Consider the following 20,683-nt stretch of genomic DNA (forward strand, 5'->3'; position numbering starts at 1 on the left):
GATGGGGTGTATCTGAGATATTGCGTCAGGGGTTGAGGGTCCAAGTCCTTTCATGGCGGAAAGGAAGGTATCTATTTGTTTCGTATCGATTCGCTGAGACAGCAGGGGGGAGGAAAGTGGGCTGAGAAATGCGGTGGTTGGCGAGGCAAGTATCAGATAATGGGAAAATCTCCCCACCGAGCATTCGTTGAGTGCATCATTGACATACGGAGTGAGTAATATGCCTTGCATTATGGTCGGGGCAAGAAAAAGCGGAGCCCATCGTAAGTCATTTAATTTCATCTCTCACGGGGTATGACGTCGGAGGGGTTGCTCGTTGACCATCAAATCCGTAGCAAACGACCTTATTTAGAGGCCTTGTCAACCCTCTTCAAAAGTGGCATAGAATAGCATATTCACTTTCAAAGAACAATTATATCTTACTCTCATATTGGTCTACTTTATTTGTCTCGAGATCATCCTCCTACGTGAACGACTCTCCAGTCATTGACATCTTGAACTTTCCATCCCACCTCACCACTGAGTGACGTCATCATATACTACCTCATCTCACGCGACAGCTTCTAGACCTCCCCACTGCTTTCCAACTTCCTTTCCTCCCTCATACTTTTACCTCCAAACCGAACGGTGAAGCATCAATTACTTCTCTCTAACTGCAATTAAATTCTCCAAATACATCAAGATGCCTCGTGCCAACGAATCAACCGCCAAGGTCTTCTACAAGGGATCTTCTGAGGACTTCGTAGTCTTTGTCGACGGCATTGATATTCTCAACAACTGGCGCAAGGACCGCTCAATCCCACTATCCAGTGTGGTAAACGGCTTCAAGATCTTTGTTACTCACAAGTAGGTTTCTCCCGTCTACCTTCCCGCCCATCGCCCCAGAACAATTGCATATACTAACATCCGTCTTTACTAGGCACGGTGCTCAAGGCATCATGGACGGTGCTAGCAAGGGTATCCTGGAGACCGAGTTCGGTACTTCAAACGAGGATGAGTGCATTATCAAGATCTTGGAGAACGGTGAATACCAGGCTACTGTGGTATGCGCTTCTTCCCTTACCCTCACTTCCATCCTGAAATTCGATGCTAACTTATACTTCTAGACGAGGGAACGCCAGGATGATACCAATGTCGCTAACGGCCCCGTTGGCATTGCCCGGTGATTTTTTTTTTAAAATTTAGTGGAGCAAAGCATGTTTTTATGAGCCATGGATTGGGTTGTTTTTCGGGGTATTTTTATCTAAATGTTATTATGTATCTTGGGATGGGATGGATGAGAATATGCATGCATAAATCATGGCATCAATGAAATGATTCCACTGAGTGGAACTTATTTATTTTTGATTTTCGTTCCGTGGGATTTCCTCTTTGCATCACCGTACATTAGACTTAAAAGAGTACGAAGGTAGTATTGCTCATGTAATTGTATAATTCTAAGATCCTTGTATATAGTTACATTGAAGGGGTATTCTTCTTGGCTTGTCGTCGGCTATTCACCCATTTCCCGAGTTCGTTCCATACAGCCTGTTTCTCTGCCATGCTCATCCCAGCTGCCAGTCCACTAGTAGTGGTAGCAACGAACACCGGCGCCCCGTCCCAATCCTCACTCCGACCCATGTTCTCTGACTCGTCTTGCCATCCGTAGCGGAATTCTTCCTTCCGGATCGCTCGACCCTTACGAGCCCGCCATACGGCCTCCCAGATACTCTTGCCAACAAGACAAACGGCCTCCGGCTGTTGCTTGGCCACTTTCTCTTCTAGTATAGGCACGCCAGCGTCCATCTCCGCCTTGCTGAGCATGCTGGCGTCGCGGGTCGGACGCTCTACGATATTGGTGTTTCCGATATTATATAATTCCGGTAGCCGGTAGGTATCAGAGGGAGGGTGGCGAATCGCCGTTATCCCAGACCAATGAAGGAGCTTCCAGTATAGGTTCGATGGGTGGGCGTAGACGTACCCCGTGGCACCTGTCATGATACCCGGGTTGACGCCTACCAGGAGAAGGGTGAGGTTCGCTGGGATGGTGTCGCGAAGGAGCGAGACAGGGGACGATGTCGGTGTACTCTTGCGCGAAGACGGCTGACGGCGAGCGCGAGAACGACCTGGCGTGCTTGGCTCCGTAGCGGGAGAAGGGGACGGCGAGGCGAAAGAAGCCGGCGACGATGATGCGGAGCGAGAACGGGTTATCCGTTGCGGGAGATTAAGGACGGTGGTTGAAGTGGCTTTCTTTCTTCGCTTAGAGTTCGAATCATTGTCGTTGCTAAATTGGTCGTTGGACTCTGATTCAGACTTTCGTTTGAATAGTGTATCTTGTATTGAAGGGTTGGGGATATTCTTGGACGTGTGGAAGTATTGGTTTAGTCTGCCGTTGAAGCTGGTTTTCTTGTTAACGGGAACGTCTTCAGTATCATCTGTGGCGAGGGCTGTTTCGACGTGGAGTTCCTCGTTGATGAGGGTTATGGAAGTTGGAGGCGACATTCCACGAGGTGATTATGGAAGTTTTGACTGGGATTAGTGGTGGTTGGTATCAGTTCGCAGAAAATTTTGGAGAAGGTGAAATCTAGAGAATATTTAGAAGACTTTATATCATTATAAGCTGTTAAATAGTTAGTGTGATGATTCTATTTTCTTCTATTAAAGATCGAGCACAGGAGAATTGGTTCCTAGTAGTATGGGAGAGCGATAATCGGCCAGTCATACTGTGTATTGTCCATCACGTGCATAAAGTGCCCCATCAGGTTAGGGTGGCGAGGCATCAAGGTGGCAAGGCATCCAGGCACCGAGGCTGTCGTATTCTATTCAGGCAGTTAGTTTCCCAAGACAAAAAAGAGAACCTTTGTGGTCAGCCCAGTTGGTCTTAGAATCTCCTTTGTTAAAGACTAGCACTAGTATATATAGGTAATATATATGTATATATGTACATGATCCAAGATACTATACCCACTGAAGTCGCCAATACGGCTATTATTCATCGCTTTAGTATGTACGGAGTACTGTGCCCAATTAATTGTCACTGGCTTGGAGCAGCTGCTTTGGGGTATAGAGGTTTGCGCTTCATGGGCTTGACTTCGATCACTTTTTTTGTTGATCGCGGTGACAATGCCTCCATGTATTCTTTTCTTCTCGGCGTCCTCTCCTTCTGTGTCTCGCTATCGGTGGGTATCGATAATGGTTGAACGCAATTGCACAGAGACGATCGGACTGAAATAAGACAAGGCCATTGCTGGCTACTCATATCTCTTCTTGAGGAACCGGGGGTAAACGCCGATAACCACACAAATAGTCATTAATTATATCGTTTCAAGTCATTAGGTCGTAATTCTAGCGCTGAACACGCATCGTTATACTTTGAGGGAATTTCGTTTTGGTAAGGTCCACGGTACCGGGCAGACAACCTATCTCTTTGTAAGACATGCTATCTCTGTGACTCAAGCTTCTTCCAAATGTACGAACCTCGCCTTCTGAATAAGCCCAGAAGTATACGCCTATTCCAACAAGGTAATAGATGGCGGGATCGGTTCCCTGGTATAGGAGCATAGAAAGTAGAGCGCTAAGAGGATATAGGATAAGGCGGAACTCGATACTGCGGTGCGGTAAAGTCCCGGCAAAGTATTTCAGTGGCCATTCCCATGCGAGACCGAGCAATCCCATGAGCAGATTGAGAATTTGTAACACCGGGATCGGTTTTACTGCGCCGTCGAGGTTCTTCGTCACGAAATCCCAGAACACTTTTGGCCAGATGAAACCTTCGATAGCACTGCCTACTTGATCTGTGAATCGGTGGAACGCATTAGCTTGGTCTCTATCCAGCAGGGGAAAGTCATCATACATGCTGCGGCCGTGAGGATTATCAAGCGGGCCCAGTGGTTTTTGATAAGCCTTCCCATGGCAATCCGAATCTTCCTCGGCAACCACGTAGATTGAGAACTGAGACACTCCCGTCCAGCAAATGGAGGTTGACTTGAAAGTCGATAGATTTCTTGTCAGCGTGGCCAACTGTCCTAGTCATCGATTATATCAATTGAAGTTGCGCGCAGAGTAAGGCCCAGTGATAACATGGCAAGTGAAATCGTATATAGTTGATTGTTACTCTGCGAACAGGTTGGATCCGAATGTGATAGTAGTAGATAAAGTTAAGATTAAATGATAAATCACATTACAAAACATCAATGCGGGCAGGATCGAGCGCGGTCCTTTGTGGAGTTCAGAGAGTCATGTCCATGGAAGCGGTATGAATGGTAGATGGAGGGACAAGAAGGAATACATAGCTTCCCGGCGCCTAACGAGGGACACCACATGATCTCTATTGTCCCATCACCCTATTCGTCTGCGCGCATGAAATCCCATCGTACTCCGCACAGTGGATATGATACGCGGATTCGTTTCAAGAACCGCTCGAGACCAAGAGCTAATTGGAAGCCTGATACTGCTTCAGAGTACATATTCTCCTCTCCGGTTCTTCACGGGGATAGAGCTCTCGACGCTCATGATTGGATTTGGAGCAAAGTAGAGACGTTGTGGCACCGAATTTCAATCCCAGCACTTTCACTATTGAAAATCCTGGTTGGGCGCTTTCTACGTGCGCAAAGCAATGGTCTCTAGCAAATAAGAAGGAAGAACCGGCGAGATGGGAGGTGTTCAGTGCATTAGCGCCGCGACGGTGCGTGACAGTGGAGCGCAACCTGCAGGAGATTTACGGGAACACACTTTAGTCGCCGATACTTGTGCCTCTCCCACATTCTGATTGACCGCACAAGCCCCATGCTATTAATTAGGGCCTGGTCATTGCTCTTTGACCGGGAAGATTTTGTGAAGACCCAAGAAGCGGGGAGCAATTTCCTGATTACTGCTACGTATTTCCATGCCCGATATCTGTTCAGCCTTGGCGGTAACTGATGCTACACAGCCATATCTGCACAAGCACTCATGTCCATTCAATGTTGTCTCATAAACAAAATACAACACATAGAAGGATTAAGAGAAAAAAAAAGGGAAGACAAAGTCCAAAGGATTTCAAGGCGATTGTTCGAGGTGCAGATAATTATTGGTCTCACCGTCTTTTCTGTATTACCGCCAGTCGTTACGTTAGATCACCAACTAGTTGAATTATGAATGTTTACTACCGAGTAGACTACACTAGCTATGGGGTGGATGTGACAAGGTGTCCATCATGCAGAGCCGAGCAGTCCAAAATCCTCGTCCACATCACCTCGAGAGTTCGGATATCTTGGGCTCTCCTGACGCCAAGGCCTAACCGTCAGTGGAAATCAGAATATGCACGGAGATGGTTGCTACTTTGGACTAATTCCTGAATGCTTTTATGCTGGGAAACGATTGAAAGAGCTATATTTGGCAGTGACCTCAGTTCAATACAATAAATCCATGCGATGGACGGGGTTGCTACTCGGCTAGACCGTGCGACGGGAAGCGCGCTTGCAGAGCGCCTCTCATAGGGCAACCTCAAAATGAGTGGCAGGGTCTCCACACTCAAAGAAGCAAATCATCTGGTGGCATGAGTATAAGAAAAATCGTAAGTTAGCTACAGTGATGCCAAGGCCGTGCTGGACTCCAATCATTCTCGACTTATGCTAGAGCCACATGGTTTTCACTGGGATATGAGAAGATCAGAAGAATTTTGACGGAAGAGATAGCGATGGCCCCTCCTGATTACTATTTTTGAACGTCAAGCTAGCGGGGAGGAATAACATGACAGTGGCATAACTTGCTAATCAAGGTTCAGAGCTATTTGTGATAGATATCAAGCCGCTCATCCTCTGGCCAAGGATACGAGAAGCAAGGCTGAACTCAATGAGAATCCCACGGGGGCAAACAGACGCTTCTGACTCGAGACTGTGGCACATCACCGAGTCATACGATTAGATAGATTGAAGGCATCCCATAGCGTATTTTGGGGGTTTTGAGGCATCCTTTGGGTAAGTACATACATCGGTAGAAGTGGTGCACATAGCGTTGAAGTCACTGGATGTTCGATGCCCTAAGGTAGTGGCTAGTGAGTGGATGGAGTAAATATAGCAAAAGGTGCATATTTAGTCTCTTCCCCCTCGACCGGTGGCTTTTCCCCCTCCCTCTTCCCTGCAACCAAAACCACACCCCCGGAACCAAGGAAACAAAAGAAGAGTAAAATAGAAAATAAAAAAACAAAAGGAAAAAACAATATCGAACCTCCACCACTGGACCCCACATTGGTTCTCTCAACGTTCAAACCGCTTCTGTTCATGACCTTGTAACTGTCAAGCTAACAATGGTCGAATTGACTCGCGCCATGCCCTGGCACCAGCCCATTGTTGTTTAGTGTCATAATCTTCTTGTGTGTGGCTTTGCTTTCAGTTGCTTTAATCGGTCACTGAGCATTACGATCGCTGAAGCCCAGCACATGATATCGCGAAGGATCAAAGGGAAAAGGCAAAAGTTACTGATACATATACGTCCTGGGAACCTTGATATCTCGCCCTCGTACGCTATCACAGCTAAGGGGGCTCGATCAATATCGACGTTTCTTACGTTTCTCTCAAAAATAATACCTGAGTCAGCAAAGAGAAGATCAAAGTTGCATGGATTGCAGACTGCAAACATCAGAGCTATTCGTACGCAAACATTGCTCCCCTGATCTGAGGCACAGACACATTTTACTTCCGAAAGTCTCCCAAGGCGTTGAGGCTACAAATCGACTCTCCTCTCGTACCGCCAGTCATTGCTGGTCGATGACGCAGCTACCTGTTCTTAGTTCTCTCTAGAGCTGCCCGAGTGAATTGACTACGTTGCTTTTCATTCCACGTGAGTCAGCATGTCATACACATGGGGTTCTCTGTTTAGCGGCTCTAAGATCTTGTTCTATATAATATTTTGGGGTTCTCATATTCTTGTGTTTGCACTGGGATGGTATGTATGGCGGCCAACATGATCTTCCGACTAGCTCACTGAGAATTCTTAGGTATTTCCAAGCAAAGAATTCAAGATTGGATGCCCTCAATGCCCTGCAATATTCCGTCTGGATTTCAAGAGGCGCAGGCTTAGTATTGACATTCGATGGGACCCTGATTCTGTTGCCTATGTGCAGGAACATTGTCAAAACTCTCAGGCCTAGAATCCGATGGCTACCGCTGGATGAATCAATATGGTTCCACCGCCAAGTCAGCTACTCTCTGCTTATCTTTACCATTCTCCATGTTGCCGCTCATTATGTCAAGTAAGTAAAGGATCCCAAAGAAACCACCATAGCTCTAACACGCAATAGCTTCTATAATGTTGAGAAGAACAACATTCGACCCGTTACAGCCGTACAAATACATTTCACTGAAGCAGGAGGGATTACAGGTCATGTAATGCTGTTTTGCATGATGCTAATGTATACTACGGCTCATCATCGGATCCGCCAGCAGTCGTTCGAGACCTTCTGGTACACCCATCACTTATTCGTGCCCTTTTTGTTAGCCCTCTACACTCACGCCACGGGCTGTTTTGTTCGCGACTCTACAGACCCATACTCCCCCTTCGCGGGTGAAGATTTTTGGAACCACTGTATCGGATACGAAGGATGGAGATGGGAGCTAGTAGCAGGTGGTCTTTACCTCCTCGAAAGGCTCTATCGTGAAATTCGAGCTCGGCGTGAAACGATAATAACAAAGGTGATTCGTCATCCGTACGGTATGTTTAGAATGGTATTTTGCCCAACACATCGACGGCCTAACAATCAATACAGACGCCATGGAAATCCAATTTCGAAAGGAGAGTATGAAGTACAAGGCCGGCCAATGGCTCTTCATCCAAGTCCCTGAGGTGTCGAGCAACCAATGGCATCCCTTTACCATCACCTCCTGCCCGTTTGACCCCTACATCAGTATCCATGTCCGTCAGGTGGGAGACTTCACACGGGCCCTCGGCGACGCACTTGGATGTGGACCAGCGCAAGCCAGAGATCTTGAAGGACTCGACCCCCTCGGAATGTACGAGGTTGCCCTCGAAAACGGACAAAAGATGCCTCAACTCCGCGTCGACGGACCCTACGGAGCCCCCGCCGAGGACGTTTTCGAAAACGAAATCGCTGTTATCATTGGAACTGGCATCGGTGTCACGCCATGGGCATCCATCCTAAAGAACATCTGGCATATGCGCGCTGGACCCAACCCACCCCGCCGTCTTCGTCGTGTTGAGTTCATCTGGGTTTGCAGAGATACCTCTTCCTTCGAATGGTTCCAGTCTCTCCTATCCTCACTTGAATCCCAGTCTGCATACGAGGCAGAAAATGAAGGGCGCGTGGAATTCTTGCGTATTCACACCTACCTTACACAACGTCTAGATGACGACACTACCGCAAACATCTACCTCAATTCCGTCGGCCAGGAGGTCGACCCGCTCACGGAACTGAAGAGTCGGACCAATTTCGGCCGGCCGAACTTCCAGCGTCTTTTCACTGCCATGCGCGATGGTCTCCAAGACGGAACATACATGCCTGGCTTATATGCCGAATTCGTAACGCAGATCGGTGTCTACTTCTGTGGGCCCAATACCGCTGCTAGGCAAATCAGAGATGCAGCCGCGGCATCGTCAACTAAGGATATTAAATTCAAGTTCTGGAAAGAGCACTTCTAATAACGTTTTGTTTTTGGGTATCAGAGTTGGGCATATTGGGCTCTGGTGGCTTTATTGTGATGAGTTACGAGTTTTCTTTTATCACCATCTTTCCCCTTTTCGACAATGCGAGCTGCGTGTCATTGAACTAGTGTATGTACCTGATGATATGCAATGCCCTGTACAGTAGACCAGTATATAGTCATGAATGAATGGTTCACTCTATAGTTTGCTAGGATGAATGGTTATGGTATCTTTTCCTGTATTTCATACGTTAAGGACTGATATGATACACGTAATCAAATAAGAGGTTGTCATAGTTGCATCCGCTCATCCTCGCTATCGGCGTCTTCCGGCATGGCAATTGGCAATCCTAGAGCAGCTGTCTTCTGCTGCATCTCTGCCACAAGCTCGTCCAACTCATCTTCGATATCGACATGAATCCGCAATTCCTTCTCTATCAGGACATTATACACACTGCGTAACTCAAAAAAGTTCATACCATCACCCTTCCGTGATGCGCTTGGATGCTGCTCCCCGACGGTATCTGCCCTAAGATGACTGAACGCAAGCATGATGAGTTCTTTGGACCAAGGGCAGGCGCGCATGCCACGGTAAAAGACATCTTTGGCACGCTTGATATCGTGTTGAGATAGCTCGAAGAGGATGTAGAGTTTCCAGAGTGTGAGGTTGGAGCGAGCGGTGGAGAGCGTGTTATGGTGTGTTGAGGTTGAAGGATGTTGGTCGCCAATAGCCTTTTCAAAAGCTGCACGGACAGAGTATGGTGTAGAACCGGCATACACAGGACGGTTGAGCTCGGTGAAGATGGAGAATAAGTGTGATGTGATTGGTACTTGGGATGTGAGAATTTGATCAGCATGGTTGTGGGCCTTCGTCGTTATGTCCATGATTGTATCCCTGACACGCTCTTCGATACGGAATCGAGATTCATTCCAAGCAAAGAGGGACAAAAATATCGTGTTATGAGGGAATAAAGATATGCTATCTGCTAGCAGAGCACGGATCTGGGAGGGCTTGTATATGCCACTTGTGCGGGCGTGATAGTAGAGGAGTCTTGCACGCGCTTGGTGGAGGAGTTCAGTAGAAACGGATTTAAATGATTTGAACTGTGCTGGCAATGTTGCAAGTTTGTTGAGTGCGTCGCTGTATGGCTGGAGGGCTTTATTTAGATCCCGGGAGTTAGAAAGGTATGCTAGTATTGCTAGACAGTCTGTGCAGGCCACGAAAGTGTTGGCTTTTCCGGCTGCAAGCAAGGCCTCTTGGTTATCTGACAGTAGCTGCTATGAGTTAGCATAGTGGCGAGAGATGAAAGAGCGTGCCTACTTACACTATGAGTTTTCAGCAGGCTTGTCGGGCTGAGTATGTATTGTTTGGGATCCACCGGAGCCTTCAGGCTAGGACTGCTCAGAGGCATAGAATTGAAGAGATAAGATACATAATCTAAACTCCCAGCTTCTAGCATTTCCCATATACAAGTATGCCAAAGGAGAACAGAATCGACCTTCTCCCCCTCAGTAAACGTCTTACTGTTTTGGCTCATAGATAGAGTAGTCTCCCACACACGGTTGGCAGCCTCCAGGTTTCCTGAGCGACGTTCAATAAGAGCATACACGTTGTAGAGCCATAGGCTGGACGGCCACTTTTTAAGTAAGGATTTCGCGTACTTTGCTGCCTTGCTGCGGTCACATGCAAACTCCACTGCAATCGAATATGCAGCCAAATGGTCATTTCGTGGCATCGCCTCTACCAAAGATCTCAATACCTTGGAAACCCATCCAGGGTCGACATCGGACTGAGAGTTCAGTACGGTGGTAGCCCAAGGGCCGATGGAGGAGAACCATGCTTCGTGGTCCGCGAAAAGAGTATCGAATGAATGAACAAAATTCTGGAAATAGACCGGCACCGAAGCGGTATTCCTAGTATCAGCATCGTATTTAGGAGCCCAGCGATCAAGCGCGGAATCAGAGCTGCTCATGAACTCATTTCGCAAGAAGCTGTCACCCATCCAATGATTGGTTTTCCTCGAGTCACTGGAAAATGCAATAGGAGGAAGATGACAGAAATATAAAAAGCTGTCAACCAATACGTCTGTTGATGCCAAACCCCATACAAGTGATAGGACCTCCCGAAGATCGGTCGAGAGAACTACACGATAAGGATCATCGTTCTCTTCATCTAAGCTGCGAGCTGGAAGGCGAGCGTTGTGGATTTGTTCCCGCTCGCATGGCATCCAAGACGCGAATATAGGCTTGGAGTTGACTCGATTGTGCGGCGTGAAGGATCTGGGCTCTAAAAGAGTATTATGGCCGCTCTGCCAGCCCTTTGCGCCAACTTCACCAATACGCGCAACTTCAGAATCCCAGAAATCCATGAAAGCCGACAGCGCCTCCTCTCGATCAGTGGCAGAGTCCATCGTCCCTGATTGAAAGAAGGTAAGCTCTAGAATTGCTTGCCACAGACCCACTGCATGTTCGGCGAACCCTGCTTCCCGAATGAAAAGTGTCAAGCGAAGGAAGAGGTAGACTTGAACATGGGATTTCTCCGGGTTGTCAGATGCAGACCTGTTTAACCTCATACAGTCAATGAACGTAGCATAGCATCGTTCGTAAGTAAAGCCAAGAAATTCAGTCTGCCTGAAATCCAGGTATTTGACCCAAAGGCTGATGAAATGAGGGTTTGATTTCAATACAGCCTGCCACCGTGCTGAAAGCTTCTTCGTGTCCCAAAGTTTGGCGCCTTCTTCTAGAATTCCCAGTAGAAGGAGATCACGAGAAGCATGGTCCCCAACCCTTTTCAGGGCTTTCTCGTAAATGGATATCTTAATATCGGCCAGGCTCTTCTTTTCAGCATACGTGAGGGTTTTCGTTTCTCCTTCAGAGCCTCTCAGAAGAGATTCCTGATGCTCGACAAGGTCAATCCATGCACGGACATCGGTGGGATTGCGCTCAACATTCCTGGACAAGTCGACATTGCGCTGTTTGATCTCTTTATCAGGGTCGACTCGCACCGTCTCGTCACCACTCAAATCAGTGTCTGATACTTCTTCCATGTCACTAGGAAGGTTATCCTCATGCTTCGCCTTTCCATGAATTGAGCGATAGCCATATTTCTCGTCGTCTGAGCCCTCATCTCCTGAGGCATCGCTGCGTTTCTGATGCACGGAAGCCTTAAGTGGGAGATAATCTTTCGAGGCGTCTGCAGCAGCATCTAACGTAGGCGCTGGTCGTATCCGATGTAGTTTCGTCTTCTGTGTGTTCACCCCAGATATAATACTCTTCGACCTTGTCCTTGAACCATCGGAGCGCCAGGCATCTGCCTTTATGATCAACGCGTCTCCTTCGGCGGTATCGCGATCGATCTTATAGGTCGGAGGAAGGCCTAGCACGCTACCCCGACCTATCCGGTGGTAAAGTGGAACATTGTAACGATGAATAGTACCATATATGATATTGTACCTATCACCTTTACGATCCACAACATATAGATCGGACGTCTCCTCCTCTAGCTTCACGGTGTCTTGCGGCGCCGAGCACCGCTCGGGAATAAGCTCTCGATCGGAGTGATACGCCTCCTTATGGCCATGACGGATGTCTTTACGTTCTCTTCGATGATCTCTAGAGCTGGAATGGTCTCGGTGATGCCTGTGTCTCGAACGGTGTCGTTTTGAGTGATGTCCGTGCCTGTCTTCTTTTCTCGAGCTGTCGCGACTGCGGCGCTCGGGAGGCCGATCAGCTTCGGGTGGAGGCGCTGGTCGAGGCTTGAAGCTGGCGAACCGTGGGATGGACTTCTTCTCCGGCTAGAAAAAAATATAACGCTCAAATTAGTTGCAATGACAATTCCATTTTCCATGAATAGGGACCAACCTGAGAGCTAGAGGAATCCATACTCCTGAACGTGAGGCATCGTGAGCTTTGAGGATCAGTAGTTTGGTGGTTGTCACTGGAAAAACTCCGCCTCCGCTTCCCGCAATTTTTTCTGGTTGGAGAGGCGGCAGTAAAAAAAAAAGCTACTCCGATCACCCACCGTGCCGGCGTGAAAAAATAACCCAATACGCCTGGGGAGATTGAATTGTTGTTCAAGCTTGAGAAGTGTGTTTCTGAGGGATGGGTTACTGCTGTAAATACGGTTAAGAAACAATTTACGCTTCAAGATGGCATCGTCCCTCGCCGCGCAGCTGTCGCAGATTGCGGCAAACTCGACCAACCAGTTAAACCTCAAGGCGCAGAGGATAGCGCATTCACAATCTTTGATTTTCGACAGAAAGGTCGCTGGGTCCCAAGATTTCGATACGGTCTATGATATATGCAACGAAGGTTTCAAGGAATTATGCGAGTTGGATCCTCGATTTGCGCAATTCGAGCGCACGATCTTCAGCGAACAGAGCAAGGCGCAGGAGCGGACGGAGATGAACGCTGCCCAGAATAAGGAGCTAGATGCAGTTTTGGAGACTTTTCTTGCTTTGGTTGGAGGGAAGTTATTGCTGAGTCCTGCCGTGAAGGCCGTTGAATGGCTCGTTAGGCGTTTTCGGTACGATGGATCCGATCAATCGACCCCGAGCTCCAAACTGTTCGACAACCATGGGCTAACAGACCGTGCAGGGTACACGAATATAACACGGAGTATACGATCCTCACATTCCTACCATATCACACCACCCCTCTGTTCCTGAATCTACTGTCGATACTCCCAGAAGATTTGACCCCGACCTTTAAAATTCTCAATCCTTATAAGAAAAGCTCAATAAATCCCCCGCGCCATCCGCTCGTGCACAGTGCTACCACAAACAAGCCATTCTTCGCAGCTTTAAATAGATACACCATCCAAGTCAGCAGGGAACAAGCCGGCCACCATGCGCTTCTGACATTTTGGGCGGGTATCGTAACAGAGTCTGTTGCTGGTATGCTGGATTCAGCGCGTTCGGGTCGACGAAACATTGAGAAGGAAAACCACGATGATATCATTATGCGAGTTCTTCCGGTTTTGAATGACGGGTTAGCTATGAAGAATGTAGCAGAGCTGGTCATTGGGTGCTACATGGTTTGCGTGGCCATTGCACAAAAAGCGTCTCTGCACGACAAGGTCATCGATAGCTTGATGGAGGCTGTGGCAGAGTCTTGGACGGAAGAAACGGTGAGCTCGGGTCTTGTCTGCTTAGCTGTTCTTGCACAGAAGAAGCCGGACACTACATTACCAAAGCGTGTTTTCAAAGCCATCCTTCGGTTAGAGAACCCTCTTCAGCAGTTGTCCGAAACCTCGAAACAACACCGGGCATCTCAACTACTACTTGGGTTGGTGGCAGGCTGCGTACAAGACCTCTCCAAGCAGAAAGACACCACCCGTCTTGATTTCTTGTCGCTCATGTTCGAGAGTGAACTACTGGGAGAGGCCGAAATCGGCAGTGGCATGGCTATGGTCTTGCACGCTAGTGGCAATGTTCACAAGGATGGTGCCATGTCTTTGGATGCACAAACCCATCTCGCGGATCTGGTACAGCACTTCAGCCGGACAGAATCCCTGCGTCCTATTTTCCAGAAGACCGTTGCGGAGTCATCCTTTGATATTGATGCTATTGAACAAAATTTGCAAACAGTTATCGAGTCCGCACCCGCTCCCAAAGCCGTGGAAGATGTAGAGATGGAAGACATGGAAAGGGGAGAGGAGCAAGACAACTTCACACCGGCTCTGGAATCTCTGGCGGGTAGCTCGTTCAAGGGCTCCTATCTCAGCACCCAGTCCATCCCGGTGTACGATAATCTTGTCCGGGCTTTTGCCCTTGGTATTGGGTCACAAGAGAAACTCGATGCCTTCGCCAACCTACCAGCTCTTGACAAAGCGAACGCTACAAAATCTCCTCAATACCTGTCTTTCTTTGTTCGGGTCTTCTCCGGGTCGTATCCCATTGGCACCAGAGTGGCTGCATTGAATATGATCTCTTCGTTCCTCAATACTACCTCCATTGACGTGGATCTCCAAGCGTTACTGCCTTTTGTCTTAGTTACTATTGCTGATCCTTCGGAGCGAGTCCGTCGGGAGGCCGCTGGCATTTTGACTATCATCGGTAGCCTCCACAAGAACAAGAAGGGTGATGCTCCGGGAGGTGTCTGGGCCCGTGACACGATTTACGGTCAAGGCGGGCAGCCCAAGAATATTCAGTGGATCCCGGGTCGTGATTTACAGAAGGTTTTCGAGCGTGCTTTGCTTCCAGGATTGGAAGAATATGTCATTGATCCAGATCATATCGGTCGAGCCCTCGAGGCTACACTGCGTGGTTCGTCCGTTCCGGACTCAGAATCGTCTGAGCTTAAGAAGGCTGTTCGATTAAGCTTTTTCACCTGCCTTTGCTCTCATGCTGTTCATGTTCCGCTCTATGCGCCCAAGCTTGGTTTGCTAAAGCTTCTTAACCGTGTCGAAAAGGCTGGTGGAACGACCCGTACCAAGGAACTTGGACCGCTACTAAAGAGCTGGAGAGAGATGGATGGACAGCAGGCCAAGGATGTTTGCGAGAAGGAGCGAGTCCCCATTTCAGAGATGGAGAACCAGATTGTCTTGACGGTGACACCAAAGGAGAGAGACGCTATCACCGTGCTTTTATCGAACGTGAACCCGTATTCGGAGTCTTTGAGTCCTTCTTTCGTCGGCGCAATCTTCGGTCGTATGAAGGACGTCTGGGCCAAGGTTCCTGAAGATCGGCAAGTTCCTGCTGCAGAGAATCTGTTTGAGATATCTCTGGAACAATCAGATTCACCTCTGGTTGATGGATGTAGGGATGTCCTGCGCAGTGTAGAGCTTCCGGGAGCCGTGCTATCTCAATTCCTCCAGAAGATTCCTGCCACAGTCACCGATATGGAGGGTCTTGGACCAGCTCCTAAGAGAAGACGCACCAGCCAGAGTAATATGGTCGCAATGACTGTCAAGGATGAGGCTACTCTCAATGAACTCATGGAGAAGATGACCTTCATTCTGGAGTTGGTAGATAGTTCTTTCCCTGAGACTCATCCGGAATTGGCCGACGGCTTGTTCCAAACCCTGGCTGCTCTTCACCACTTCAAGTCTCAAGTTCAGTCTGGAATGAGTTACCTGCTCAGCTTGGCACTTGGCAGCTTGCTGGCTATTGTCAACCGCTCGAAGACCATTGGTAAACCGCAGTTCGATACCTCCGTGATTCGTGCCGATCTGGTTGTCGATTGTGTCCGCACTACCGACAGTCCTCAAGTGCAGAACGCAGCCCTTCTCTTGGTCGCGGGTCTCTCTGTCATTGCCCCCGAGTTGGTTCTCCACAGTGTGATGCCAATCTTCACTTTCATGGGCTCCAGCGTGCTTAAGAAGGATGACGACTACTCTGTTTCCGTGATTGATCAAACGATTGACCAGGTCGTTCCGGCCCTTATTCAGTCATTGCGTAACCAGAAGCGTGATGTTGTGTCAGGGACATCCGAGTTGCTGCTCAGCTTCACCGCTGCCTTCGAGCACATTCCTTCACATCGCCGCCTCCGACTTTTCCACGCCCTTATTACCAAACTCGGAACGCAGGACTTTTTGTTCGCTGTTTTATCCATGCTTGCGAATAGATATTCCATGGATAAGGATGTTTTGATCTTGATGACTGGCTTGGTCTCGGATGCCAATGCCCCTGTTGAACTTGCCACTTACAGCAAGTACCTCGGACTGGTCAGCGACTCTCTCAAGGCGAAGCCTGGTATCTCACAAGTTCTTCTTGGAATCGGAAGTGATGACGGCCGTGAGCCTCAGAAGGTTGCAGTTGACCTTCTCCGGGCTTTGGCTTATTTGTTTAGGCACTCTTCTCTCAAGTCAAAGATGGCCAAGGCTTTCGCAACAGAGGAAGGTGATGAACCTCAACAAATCCGCGCCCTCTTCTCGCAGATTCTGGAACAAACCTTGGCAATTGGAGACAACATGCAGGACATGAAGTCCGTCGGCCAGGCAAGTGGCGAAGTTCTCAGTGCTCTGTTCGGAACCTTATCGCTCGTTGATTTCCTCGACACGATCGAGGTATTGCTTGAGCGTCCCAATGATGAACTCCGTCGCAAGGTTCTCCGGCTCCTGGAAGGCCGGTTGCGCCAGAACCCCGAACGCGACAGTCCTTCCCAAACCAGGATGTTGGACTTTTTGTCCGTCTTGGTCAAGATTGTCGAGTCTTCGCCAGACATCCTGCTCAAGCACGCTGCGGTGGCTTGCATCGACCGCATAGCCGACAAGTATGGTAAGAAGGATCCGTCGAAGGTTATCCCCGCCGCCAGGGTTGTTGCTAGTGAGGTATGCATTGGACAGGAGGATGACCGTATTCGCATCATGGGCGTGCTGTGTCTTGCCTCTATGGCCGAAGTCCTGGGCCAAGCCATGATTCCTGCCCTGCCGGACACACTCAGTCGCTCGCTGGCCTTACTTGAATTGAGCTTGGAGGATGGCAAGGAGAACCCCAGGTTGCACGATGCCGTTTACTCCCTGTTCTCAGCTCTTTTCGTCCACCTCCCCTACATGATCTCCGCTTCTCATCTGGACAAGGTCTTTGTGCTTTCGTACAAGTCCGCCATGAACGATGAGTGTGAAGAGGAGAGCCGGCAGGAGGCACTGAGACTTATGGCCAAGAAGGTTGATGCTTCTGCAACATTCGGCGCAGTCGACCGCAACTGGCAGCATGCTGTGCAAGCCGGACCAGAAGCTACGAAGGAAACTCTGGAAGTCGTCAGCATGGCCATTGAGAAGCATCCCAAGTCGTCTACCGCGAAGAACCTCCCCGTCATCACCAACATCCTTTTCAAGGCGTTCGATTTGCGTCGTGAGCAACTCGCATTGGAATCGGATGCTACTTTCGACTTGTCCGATGTAGACGAGATCGAGGAGACCATCAACGAGGTCACCATCAAGATGATTTACAAGCTCAACGACTCAACCTTCCGGCCTATCTTCGCAAAGCTCCTCGAGTGGGCAACAACCGGTGTTTCAAAGAAGGATACACAGGGCAGCCTGGCCCGGCTCACGACTTTCTACAAGTTCCTGCAGGTCTTCTTCGGCACCCTTCAGGTATGCACAATATGTTCCCAAACTTTCTTCAATCCAATCAACCCTCTTCTAACGAATCACAGTCCATTGTCACCGGCTACGCCAGCTACATCATCGAGAACGTAGTATCAATCCTCAGCAAAGCCAGCCCGTCCAACCCTAACACCAAATCCCTCTGGCTGGCAACTATGCGCCTGCTCAAGAACGCCTTCGAGCATGACCAAGACGGTAAGCTCAACAACATTAACCGCAACCCCTAACACAAGCAGATCAACTAACCCAACCCGAAACAGAATTCTGGCAATCCCCTTCACACCTCACCAAAATCGCAACACCCCTCATCTCCCAACTCGCCCACGCCACTCACCCCACAACCGCAACCCTAGTCATCAACGAAGCCATCCCAGCAATCACCGAACTGGCCGTGGCAGCCGACTCCACAGATAACCACAAGGAACTCAACACAGTCCTCATGCGGTACCTACGTCCCTCAGCCGGCCCCACCGGCAAAGCCGGCGGCGGCGAGAACCCGCACACGCGTCTCGCAGCCCTCAAAACGGAACAGTCACTCACAGAGCAGCTGGGCGAGGAATGGCTTGCTCTGTTGCCTGAGATGCTGCCGTACATCAGTGAATTGATGGAAGACGAGGACGAGAACGTGGAGAGGGAAGTTCGCAAGTGGGTTAAGCAGATTGAGGACGTGCTCGGGGAGAAGTTGGATGATATGTTGACCTGATGTGCTTTCCGATTGGGACGAAGTCAAGTTTTCAAAAGAGGTTCTGGGCATTTTTTAGGCGTTGGAATTCTGTCTTGAGTGGAGATGTTTTATTTTTGTGTATAGAAAAGTTGGCTTGGTTTGTCGTGTGATGTGCTGTTGAACATATAATTCATAGATTTGGTTCTACCTATCTACCAGTAGAACTTCTTTTTTTCAAACAACATGATTTCGCCGTTCATCTTCTAGTATAGTATATACCACACAGCCAAGAATTACAATCAAAACAATCAGCATGACCTCCTCCACTAGCACTAGATACATTGAGTTCTAATGGAAGGATTGAATAAACAGAATCTCGCAGTGGTTCTACTGAGTCTATCCAGGAAAGTGGTATTTTTGCCGGATCAATATTGTCTAATCATAGCGAGGCACTTAGAAACGAGGCACATTGGGATTGGACCCTCGACTTGATGATCCATGTCAAAAAGATTAGAATAAACAGTCTTGAAATCTTTCTATAGAACTCTAGGATAATTCTCAAATCCTGTGGTACAGAGCCAGAACGACAGAGTCTCATCATGTTTTTTGATCAGTTTTAAATCCATTCCGGACATTTGCGTATTTCGACCAGGAAAATTCATATAGTTTTCGGATTTTTCCAAAGCGTCAGGGCCACCGAGTTCTCGAACAAGCTGAGCCATATTAGTCAGTACATCATTTCAATATCTAGCAAACAGGTATATTCGAGGACAAATAGAAGTGAAGGAATAAAAAAGACATACCGTACCAATAAGGCTGTGTTCCCCAACTCTATCCATACTGGTTTCCCACCACATTCCACCTGCAAGGCCGTTCGTGTTGATATACCCCGCCTTGACCATGGTCATGTTCACCGTATCGTAGGAAACAAACATCTTTGTTTTCTCATCGTAACTATAGCTGGCCCCTGTCATTGGTAGTTCAACAACCTTTGCATTAGCCAACGGCAAAACCTTGTAATGCCAAACTCTGGCATCGCCCATGCCCGTCCCAACATCAACGTAGGGTTGTCCTAGTCCGGCAGTGTTGACGAATGAGCGGCCGTAAAGCGTCATTCCGAGGACAATCTTTTTGGGTGATACACCATTGGAGGTATAGAATTTTATAGCATCATCTGTATTGGCGGGTGGTTTCGGGATTAGAGGTGTTGGGATAGAGATTAGCTGCGTGGCCGGTTGTATTTACCCAACTGCCGACGTAGTCGTATGCCATCAGATTCCAGAGATCGAGATATTGATCCATCTCAGACATAGGAAGAACTTTGTAGTTTGAGGCACCTTGAAATCGTCATTAGTTCTTTTTTTCTGTGTTTTCGAAGGGGCCACACATACCGGCTGAGCAGGCAATGGTTAGGAGGAAATGGTTGCTGTTCGCATGCTCCTTGCTGCATCTGTCCAGTTCCTGTTAATTAATTCTTAGCGGTGTGATACAAGAGGGGTATGAGAATCGTAATTAAACAACTTTCCATGTGTATTTTCTAATGTATACGCAGCACATACCTCTCTTACTTCCTTCAGGAGAGCCACCATATCTTTTGCACTATCTTTTTTTGGGATACTACATGCTATAAGCCCTCATGAAATGGAAAAAGAGAATATATGAAATGGAAAAGCTTACCTCCCAATCGATGTCCAGCCCATCAAACCCCACGTCATGCATCAACTTGACGGCCGACTGGGCGAAGTTCTTTCGGTTTGCGTCAACCTGGAGAATACCAGCCCAGCTTTGTGAGTTTGTACACCCGCCGATCGACAGAAGGACTTTTAGATGTCTGTTCTTCTGTTTCAGGAGACCCAGTTGTTTGATACATCCGTAGACATTGTCTTTATCTTCTTCCGCCGGGTCTCCAGGGAAGTGTTTATCGTAGTCAGACCATTGATCCCATAGCCGAACCTCACCAGCTTCGGTGATGTTCGCAAAAGCGTAGAGAACGTGAGTGAGTTTGTCGACGGGGATATGCTGCGGGTAGTGGTCATTGTATATGGCCTAGGCATTCATGTTAGGAAAGTCTGTTGTGCTGGTTTGATAGGAATGAGGGTGGGAGGTAAAAGCTAATATTAACCCAATTTGCATAGTAGGCCATAGATATATACCCGTTCTCAGGCCTAGAAGTATCATGTTCATCCTTTGAATGCGGGATGAAGGCAGCACTGGTGAAGCATGCGAGGCCCCAGAGGAGGAGGAAGAAAGTTTTCATCGTCAATGATGCTAGTAGATGCCCAAGTATATGTGTCCATCGAGGAGATACTTCGATACGGTGCAGTCCGGACTGAGCATAGAAGAAGCCTCAAG

The 20,683-nt window shown here is 48.4% G+C and overlaps 7 protein-coding genes across 7 annotated transcripts; 3 read left to right on the top strand and 4 right to left on the bottom strand.

The window, feature by feature from the left end:
• The first annotated feature begins 299 nt into the window (after nucleotides 1-299).
• On the top strand, nucleotides 300-1,347 carry BDV27DRAFT_121932 (SBDS family protein). Its single transcript, XM_032065492.1, has 3 exons — nucleotides 300-846; nucleotides 920-1,043; nucleotides 1,107-1,347. Exons 1-3 carry the CDS (start codon nucleotides 683-685, stop codon nucleotides 1,164-1,166), a joined length of 348 nt encoding a protein of 115 aa, XP_031931829.1. The 5' UTR covers nucleotides 300-682; the 3' UTR covers nucleotides 1,167-1,347.
• A 54-nt stretch (nucleotides 1,348-1,401) lies between these two features.
• Nucleotides 1,402-2,643, bottom strand: BDV27DRAFT_121934 (mismatch-specific DNA-glycosylase). The gene has a single exon (XM_032065493.1). The coding sequence runs from the start codon at nucleotides 2,479-2,481 to the stop codon at nucleotides 1,456-1,458; it is 1,026 nt and encodes a 341-aa protein (XP_031931830.1). The 5' UTR covers nucleotides 2,482-2,643; the 3' UTR covers nucleotides 1,402-1,455.
• Nucleotides 2,644-2,854: 211 nt separating this feature from the next.
• On the bottom strand, nucleotides 2,855-4,266 carry BDV27DRAFT_121935 (uncharacterized protein). Its single transcript, XM_032065494.1, has 3 exons — nucleotides 3,833-4,266; nucleotides 3,457-3,773; nucleotides 2,855-3,398 (listed from the first exon to the last, which is right to left on the bottom strand). Exons 1-3 carry the CDS (start codon nucleotides 3,888-3,890, stop codon nucleotides 3,345-3,347), a joined length of 429 nt encoding a protein of 142 aa, XP_031931831.1. The 5' UTR covers nucleotides 3,891-4,266; the 3' UTR covers nucleotides 2,855-3,344.
• A 1,848-nt stretch (nucleotides 4,267-6,114) lies between these two features.
• BDV27DRAFT_121939 (putative NADPH oxidase (NoxA)) lies at nucleotides 6,115-8,819 on the top strand. The gene is made up of 4 exons (XM_032065495.1): nucleotides 6,115-6,903; nucleotides 6,956-7,210; nucleotides 7,259-7,668; nucleotides 7,724-8,819. Exons 1-4 carry the CDS (start codon nucleotides 6,809-6,811, stop codon nucleotides 8,611-8,613), a joined length of 1,650 nt encoding a protein of 549 aa, XP_031931832.1. The 5' UTR covers nucleotides 6,115-6,808; the 3' UTR covers nucleotides 8,614-8,819.
• Nucleotides 8,820-8,842: 23 nt separating this feature from the next.
• BDV27DRAFT_33557 (uncharacterized protein) lies at nucleotides 8,843-12,534 on the bottom strand. The gene is made up of 3 exons (XM_032076364.1): nucleotides 12,477-12,534; nucleotides 9,941-12,409; nucleotides 8,843-9,890 (listed from the first exon to the last, which is right to left on the bottom strand). Exons 1-3 carry the CDS (start codon nucleotides 12,495-12,497, stop codon nucleotides 8,907-8,909), a joined length of 3,474 nt encoding a protein of 1,157 aa, XP_031931833.1. The 5' UTR covers nucleotides 12,498-12,534; the 3' UTR covers nucleotides 8,843-8,906.
• Nucleotides 12,535-12,667: 133 nt separating this feature from the next.
• utp10 (snoRNA-binding rRNA-processing protein UTP10) lies at nucleotides 12,668-18,549 on the top strand. The gene is made up of 4 exons (XM_032076365.1): nucleotides 12,668-13,140; nucleotides 13,212-17,655; nucleotides 17,718-17,862; nucleotides 17,928-18,549. The coding sequence occupies exons 1-4, from the start codon at nucleotides 12,764-12,766 to the stop codon at nucleotides 18,368-18,370; spliced, it is 5,409 nt and encodes a 1,802-aa protein (XP_031931834.1). The 5' UTR covers nucleotides 12,668-12,763; the 3' UTR covers nucleotides 18,371-18,549.
• A 318-nt stretch (nucleotides 18,550-18,867) lies between these two features.
• BDV27DRAFT_141787 (glycoside hydrolase superfamily) lies at nucleotides 18,868-20,588 on the bottom strand (the record flags this gene model as incomplete). Its single annotated transcript, XM_032069871.1, has 7 exons — nucleotides 18,868-19,044; nucleotides 19,135-19,505; nucleotides 19,582-19,668; nucleotides 19,723-19,792; nucleotides 19,891-19,948; nucleotides 20,037-20,377; nucleotides 20,454-20,588. The coding sequence occupies 7 exons, from the start codon at nucleotides 20,586-20,588 to the stop codon at nucleotides 18,868-18,870; spliced, it is 1,239 nt and encodes a 412-aa protein (XP_031931835.1).
• Between the last annotated feature and the right edge of the window lie 95 nt (nucleotides 20,589-20,683).

Source organism: Aspergillus caelatus (assembly GCF_009193585.1).
Source record: "Aspergillus caelatus strain CBS 763.97 unplaced genomic scaffold BDV27scaffold_19, whole genome shotgun sequence".
NCBI classification, from domain to species: Eukaryota; Fungi; Ascomycota; class Eurotiomycetes; order Eurotiales; family Aspergillaceae; genus Aspergillus; species Aspergillus caelatus.